Source organism: Contarinia nasturtii, unplaced genomic scaffold (genome assembly GCF_009176525.2).
Source record: "Contarinia nasturtii isolate CC-2019 unplaced genomic scaffold, AAFC_CNas_1.1 Cnas_scaffold_2731, whole genome shotgun sequence".
Classification (NCBI taxonomy): domain Eukaryota; kingdom Metazoa; phylum Arthropoda; class Insecta; order Diptera; family Cecidomyiidae; genus Contarinia; species Contarinia nasturtii.
The window spans coordinates 1-8,091 of NW_022200048.1; the positions used below are offsets into that span (position 1 = coordinate 1).

General features: G+C 34.5%; 2 protein-coding genes across 2 annotated transcripts; both read left to right on the forward strand.

Moving 5' to 3' along the window:
- The first annotated feature begins 6 nt into the window (after positions 1 to 6).
- Positions 7 to 712, forward strand: LOC116348977 (pregnancy zone protein-like). The gene is made up of 2 exons (XM_031780222.1): positions 7 to 286; positions 362 to 712. Exons 1-2 carry the CDS (start codon positions 43 to 45, stop codon positions 415 to 417), a joined length of 300 nt encoding a protein of 99 aa, XP_031636082.1. The 5' UTR covers positions 7 to 42; the 3' UTR covers positions 418 to 712.
- Positions 713 to 1,835: 1,123 nt separating this feature from the next.
- LOC116348978 (ovostatin-like) lies at positions 1,836 to 8,060 on the forward strand (the record flags this gene model as incomplete). Its single annotated transcript, XM_031780223.1, has 13 exons — positions 1,836 to 2,372; positions 3,328 to 3,459; positions 4,108 to 4,203; positions 4,435 to 4,596; positions 4,673 to 4,888; positions 4,976 to 5,079; positions 5,150 to 5,672; positions 5,753 to 5,943; positions 6,031 to 6,220; positions 6,287 to 7,126; positions 7,258 to 7,378; positions 7,453 to 7,787; positions 7,871 to 8,060. Coding segments are annotated over exons 1-13 (3,637 nt in total), but the record flags the coding sequence as incomplete, so codon positions are not given.
- Positions 8,061 to 8,091: the final 31 nt, after the last annotated feature.

Genomic DNA, 8,091 nt, shown 5'->3' on the forward strand with positions numbered 1-8,091 from the left:
TATAATCCGCCCAAAGGCAAGGATTCATCGAAGCATTCGAATATGGTAATAGTAGAGGCAGAATTACCAAGCGGTTTCGTTGTCAATGCAGAAGTGCTAAATAGACTTAAGTCAACTCTACCGATTCTCAAGCGCATCGAAACGAAAAACGCTGACACTGTGGCCGTTTTCTATTTTGATCATCTCTCCTCCGAACCAGTTACATTTAAAATTGATGGCTTCCGAGAGCATATTGTTGAGAACCAAAAACCAGCTTCCATTTTGGTTTACGATTATTATGATGATGGTAAGCATTTGTCTGTATAGATTTTGAAGAATCGTGGTGGTTTAAAATTGATTCATTTTTTTCTCTGTTCTGCAGCTTTGAGTGCGCGTGAATTTTACTCTTTGCCGGTTAAGATGGAGGTTGATGCATAAAGATGGTGTGTGAATCACATGAAATTTACCTCAATTTATCTCAAAAACCGCACAAATACTAATTAATCATAATAAAACTACAATAGTAGACCAATTTAGGAATTCTTTTTTAGAAAGAATTAATTTTTTGTGTGACAATAATGTCTTACAGCTCATGCTTTTTACAAATGTTAAACATTAAAAATTAAAAAAAAATAATGTCTTTATAGAATATATAATATAATATATTGTTATACGTTTTGTGATTTTATTTGTTTAAATTGTCACTTTCAATAAAAGAACCACCAAACCAAAATAGTTATGCTTCTTCCTTATAACAAACAAACAAACACCGAAAATAAACATTATTAAGGGTTGGATCGAAGTAACCGTAAATCGCCGTAAATTAATAGAAGAACATTTGAAATCTTATTGTGAATGTGTTCGTGAACTTTCGCTTCTATGCTTATGCTTCTATTTCGCTTCTTATATACCAACATAATTTAAGCGGCACTCGCGAAAAAAAATTGTGAACTGCGATATGACTTTGTAAGGTTTACTACAAATGAATGGGGTAGAATAAAAACTACTTCTCGAAAAATGTTTAAACACGAAATCTAAAAAAACTTTCAATGAAAAGTGAACCAATTTTTTTTGTCCAATTGAAGTGAACCAAAAATATTTTGTTCAATAAAAGTGAACCTAAAAAACATTCGATTTAGCGTATTTCACACAAAATAAACCGAGTGAATTTTTTTGGTTCACTTTTATTGAACCAAATTTTTTGGTTCACTTCAATTGGACAAAAAAAATTGGTTCACTTTTTATTGAAATTTTTTTAGGTTTCGTTTTCAAATACCAATTTTTCGAGAAGTAGTTTTTATAACCCCATTCAAATATTCCTTCAAAAACAACTTGCACGTATACAACTCACACCAATATTCCTATATATTTTAACACGTACAAGTTGTCCATAGATTTTATTCATGTGCGTTGTTTGGATGAGTGTGATTGAATAATGTTTTGAAATACCAAATACCAAAATACAAAACATTCATTGCGACGTAATATCCATTCAGTATAATTTCATCTTCAACACAGAACGTTGGTTGCGTCGCCGATTTAACGCAGAGTACATATAATACGAAACAAAACATAGATCAGTTTAAATCAAAAAAGGGGTGTTGGGTGCCGATTATTTTACTATTAAAACGAAAAATATTCATTATATTTACGTTGTATGTATTTTTATTTAAAAACAAAGAAAAATCACATTTTTGTCGATCAATTTATTTTAGTGAAATTTGACTTAAAATAACAACAATTTCATCATAACGCGTAACGTTGAATTGAATTGTTGACCGGTCACCGGTGTGTTCAAGTTTTTCAAGTTGTCGAAGTTAAAATAAAAATCCGGGAGAAAAATAAATATCTGAACAATGGCTAAACAATTCACGTTTGGTGGATATGATCAACAGATGCCATGCGATCTACGAAAGTTTCAAAATTGTCCCGACGATCGTATCGCAATTATAAAATATTACTACACTATTATTGCATCGAAAAAGATTCGTGGAAATTCGAATTACGCTCTTAATTTAAGCATTCATGATACAAAATGTGACTTTGATGAGCCAGTTGTGGTCCGCGTATCAATCGAAGATGGAAATGATAGAAATGGCTATAAAATTCATCGTGATGTTACAATCAAAGCAAAAACAACCGAAATTGTTTCGATTCCAATTGGTGATCTGTCACCCGAAGCAGACTGTAAACTCGTTGTGATAGGTATTACTGGTGTTACTATGCGACACGAAGTAGAGCTGGATCTTCAAACTCAAACACATACAATTCTCATTCAAACGGACAAAGCCATTTACAAACCAAATGACTGCATCAAATTCCGAGTATTGGTTCTTAATTCAGAGCTAAAGGCAGCCACAATCGATCAAAATGAACTGATTATTTCATTCGATGTAAGTGTTCAGTGTGTATTAGTTTTAGAATTTTCACTTTCGAGCTATATATTCTATGAGAAAAAATGTATATGTACGAAAATGGTGATAAAGACTGTTTGCGAAAAAAAAAATATTCAGTTGATACAGCAATTATTAACTAAGGCAAAAATGAATAAGAATGACGTGATATAGCCACAAAAATGATTATAATTTTCAAAATTCAACAGGCTGAAATTTTTACTGCGAAATATCTAGTGTTAAAAACATATTACGAAACACCCAGTACAAATCCGTCGAACAAGTCGACGACAGCGATTTGACAGGTGGACCACGCGAGAAACTATCAATCCCTATTAACAAAACTACACTTGACAGTTATTGTATTGAATTTTGTACGGGATTTATTTATTATATAAATATAAAAAAAACAATGTGAAATGTGAATAAAAAAGATAAAAAATTAATATCGTGACGAACTATGTAATAAAATAAATATTATAATTCAATTACTCAGCGGCTGTATTTTTTATCTTTTTTGTTCACATTCACATTCTTTTTATATATTTCTAAATAAATAAGTCTCAAACAAAATGTAATACAATAATTAATATATAACGTGCTTGACAGCAGATTTTGATAGGGACAACTAATGACATTTGTGATTTGACATCTCGGCCACGGTTTGGCCTGTCTGTTACGAAAGTTGAAATTGAGGAGTACACCCAAAATACTTGCCATATGAGAGTAATATATCTTCCGGATATGTGTAACAAGCATAATGCTACAGGCGACTACACAATCGGCCGTATTCATGTTGCTTCTGATACTAATATTTGGCTGAATATATTGCACCAAGATCCCTTGAGTTCGTTGTTGCCTGAAGAAAATTTCAATCATATTAATAGCATTGTGTTATAGCAATAAAAATCTATAAGTAATTTGTGATAATTAACATTTACATTCACGCAATAAGGATCCCTGCCGCAATATTATGAAAAAATGGAATGGCGTGAACACAATGCATGGTGTATTTTCGGGCGAATTTCAACTGTCAGACGTACCAAATTTCGGTGAATGGAAAATTACAGCTGCCGTTGGCGATCAGGTTAGTTCGATTTTTTTAGAAATTAGTTTATAGACATTTTGACAATGAGCTAGTCGACGCAGAAATCATGGAACGAAGCTAAGACAACAGCCAGCAATCGTTGAAGATGGAAATCCTTATCTGAGGCCCTATACTTTAACTCCACAAGGAGTTAAAGGACAAAAAAAATCATTTGTGGTACCAATCTCGAATTAGTCTTAGTCACATAACGAATGATTTGATTCCTTATTCGCCGAATAAGGTACGAATGCAATGAGAGGAATCAGCAACATAAACAATAAAATGAATTAAAAGGCAGTGATGCAAACCGGTTTGTCATTGTTTCTCATACCGATTTCGGATGGAACAAGCGGAACGTTCCGAAATGGTTTGTATGGCGAACATACATTCACGCTATGTATACGTGAATATCGATGCTTTGAATGTATGAGTGTACAACGTTGCTGCTATGCACAAAGTACAGCGCATTGCAGACCATTTTTCGAACGTTCCGATTGCTTCGGTTTTGTTTCAAGTGAAATCCGTATCGCTGAAGTGTTATTATTTGCTTTTATGTTTCTTTAACCTTTACTTTAAATATAAAAAATGAGGTAAATCTTCTAGAAAAAGCTTAACTCATATAAAACCATTCGATCTCCATCTCTATAGATAAAAATAGCCGTAATTGAAGTGGCCGAATATGTTTTGCCCAAATTTGAGGCAATTATTGATTCGTCTGATAATTTTACAGTTGAAGATGAGAAGGTTCGTGCAGTGATCCGGACTAAATATACTCATGGCAAACCGTTAAGAGGATTGGCTACAGTCATAATCACCGAAGATGATCCGAACAGAGCTTTTGGCTTTTTCGAATTACAATCGAAAAAGAAGAAATCGAATGATGATGATAATTATTTGATGAAAAAATCTTTCAATATCGATGGCAAAGAAACAATTGAGGTTGACATTAAAAAAGAATTGAAATTTGACATAAAGTGGTCTGATGTGAAAAATTACAAAATCAAAGTTGAAGTGACTGAAGGCCTAACGGGACTGACACAAACAGCCGATAAAACGATCAAAGTCCACAGGGATACCTATAAAATCACCAGTAATCTTAAAAATCGACCACAACGCGATGCTCCCTGCGACATTAAGGTATGTGCTAATGTCAAATTAAAATGTTAATATTTTTAAATCGTTTTTTTTTTAATTTCGTGTATTGAATGTATAGATTTCTGTGCGAAAAAATAATGGCACGACGCTCACGTTCCTCGATCCAAAGAAAAAAAAGATCAAAGTGTTCATAGAACATATTCAAATTCATGAATTTCCCCTGAATACGTTGTGGAACAAAAATATAATAGAAAGCATTTATGAATTGGATGAGAGCGGTGATGCTAATTTTACGGTGGATGTTGGTAAGAATGATATTGAATTTTCATTGAAGGTAAAGACATCAATTTTCCGTCGCACATTTCTTCCTTTTAATTTTTTTTTTCATTTCTTTAATCATACATTTTTGATATCTATTTAGGTGAAATATTGCGGTCAAGAAACAAATATGGGAATGTTCCATGTTGATACATCAGTCACGGTAGCTCCACGCATTACTTTGCAAGCGAAAGTCTTAACGCCAAAGTAAGTTGAAATATTTAAAAATGTGGTTTTCGATTGATGAATATCCTCTCTGTTTGAATCATTTGCTTAGCTGCTCCATCAATAAATCAATCGAAATCGAGGTCATCTCACACTATCCCCTTCCATCATATACTTATCTGATCGTTTGTCATGGGAAAATCATCGAAACGAATACCTTCGTATCTTTCTTGGCTGACCCAGTTGACACTGAATATAGACATCGATTCACAATCATGCCCACTTTTGATTATGCACCACAGGCTCAAATTATCGTTTACTGTGTGAGAGATCGCGAAATTGTCACGAGCACTGTAACACTTGACCTGCACGACGATTTAAAAAATTACATTGAATTAGATGTTGCAAATACGGCTAAGCCTGGCGAAATCGTTGATATTAATGTAAAAAGTAATCCACATTCATATATCGGTTTGCTTGGCATCGATAAGAGTGTAATGATTTTACGTGGTGGAAATGATTTGACACATGATGAAATCTGGAAGGAATTGAAAATATCTCGTTCAAAGGTTAAACGACGAAGATACAATTCAACAAGACATTGGCCTCATTCCGGTGCATTGCAAGATTTTGAAGTAAGCAGACAATATTTTTTATCTTTCTTGTGTTTATCTTTATTTAATTAATAAAAATATTTTTGTGTTTCTTTTCAAAGAGAGCAAATCTAATCACGCTTACAAATACGATTGAACCGACCCAAAACATATATGAATATATGCCAATGAGTGCTACAGTAAGTGCCGGAGCGGAATGTTACGGAAATTTTATAGAAAAGAGTCACATGAAACCAATTATTCGCAATGATTTTCCAGAAACGTGGGTTTGGGATTCGATTACGGACAAAAGGTATTTTTTATTTAGCAATATTTTTTCTAAGCTTTGGCGCTTTTCAAAAGTATTTAACTTGTGATACTTTATAAACATCGATTTCAGTTTCAATGGGTCGCTAAATCTCAAGCGAAAAGTTCCTGATTCTTTAACAACGTGGGTGTTAAGCGGTTTTTCAATCTGTCCAATCAATGGTTTGGCATTAACGAAAAAACCATCGGAACTATGTGTTCAACAGCCCTTCCATGTTTCGCTTAATTTACCATTTTCAGTGAAGCGTGGTGAAGTTCTAACGGTTCCGTGCTCAATTTTCAATTATTTACCAAATCAAATTGAAACCGAAATCATTTTCGAAAATGAGCACAATGAATTTGAGTTTGTGGATGCAAGTGTCGATGATAAAATCTATCCAGAAATTAGAAAACAAACATCTCGCAAAAAGAAACTGACCATTCTTTCTGATGATGCGATGAACGCATTCTTCACCATTCGTCCGACCAAAGTTGGTGTGATTTCGTTGAAAGTGTCAGCCATATCTGAAACAGCAAGTGATTGCCTGATCAAGACACTGAATGTTGAGTGTGAGGGTGTGCCACAATTCGTGAATAAGGCCGTATTTGTGGATTTACGTGAAAAATCTCAAATCGAACCAATCGATGTGGCAATCGAAATTCCAAAAACTGCACTGCCCGATTCAACGCGCATTGAAATCACTTGTGTGGGCGATTTACTTGGTGGCACCATCAAGAACTTACAATCACTGATACGCATGCCGTTTGGCTGTGGCGAACAAAATATGTTAGTTTTGGTGCCGAACATTGTTGTTTTGAATTATCTAAAAAACACGCTCCAACTAAACGCCGAGATCGAAGCAAAAGCAAAAAAATATATGGAAATTGGATATCAACGAGAATTGAGCTACAAACACAAAGACGGTTCATTCAGCGCCTTTGGAGATTCGGATGAAAGTGGCAGCACGTGGCTCACAGCGTTTGTAGCCAGATCTTTCCGACAAGCAGCTGAACACATTACCATTCAAGATGATATTATTGACGAGGCGCTGAAATGGTTGAGTGAAGCACAATCTGAAGACGGTAGCTTTGCAGAGAAAGGAAGCATTTGCCATAAGGAAATGCAGGCTGGATCTTCCAATGGTGTTGCACTAACAGCCTATGTTTTGACAGCATTTTTGGTGAACAAGGTTTGTGTCCCAACATAATTTACTGTATAGCTTGGGAATAATAATATATTGCTCATTTTTTTCTTACATTTTAGAGTTCAAACAATAATTTTGAGAAAACAATCGAAAAAGCAATCGACAATATAATCAAGTCGATTAAGAACTGTTCAGATGTATACGCATTGGCTGTATCGGCGTATGCTTTGGAATTGGCTGGTCATGATTCCAAGAAGGATGTGTTGGTAGCTCTGAAGCAACTGGTTAAATCCAACGGTAAATATCACTTTACACTTGAATTTTTTTTTTACATGTTTTGCATTCTAAATGTTCTTCTATTTTACAATCAGAGAACTATAAATGGTGGGATAAATCGATTGAAATCAAAGATTGGTATCGCGATTCAAAAACACTAAGCGTTGAAATAACTTCATATGCACTACTGACATTGATGTTGAATGATGAAGACGAATGCCTTCCGATTTTGAAATGGTTATTGACTCAACGTAATGACATAGGTGGATTCGAAGGAACGCAAGACACAATTGTAGGCATCGAAGCATTGGCCAAATTCGCTTCAAAAATTGCTACCAAAGACACAGATATGAAAATTACTATTGAAGCACCAAATACCATCAATTTCAATGTCAACAAAGACAATGCATTGACCCTTCAGTCCCAAAAGGTTTGTATCTTTTTTTATTTCAGTCATTTTCTGCTTTTTGGCAATAAATTAAATTTGAAATTTTTTCAATTCCTTCAAATCAGTTGGCTCCAGACGCCGATTCGGTGCGCATAAAGGCGAGTGGCAAAGGATTTGCATTATTGGAAGTTGGATATCGTTATAACATCAATACACCGGAAACCGTAACCGCATTTTCGCTGAAACCAAGTGTTAAACTGCTGGGTGATGATCACATCACTCTTGAAATCAACACCAGTTATAATCCGCCCAAAGGCAAGGATTCATCGAAGCATTCGAATATGGT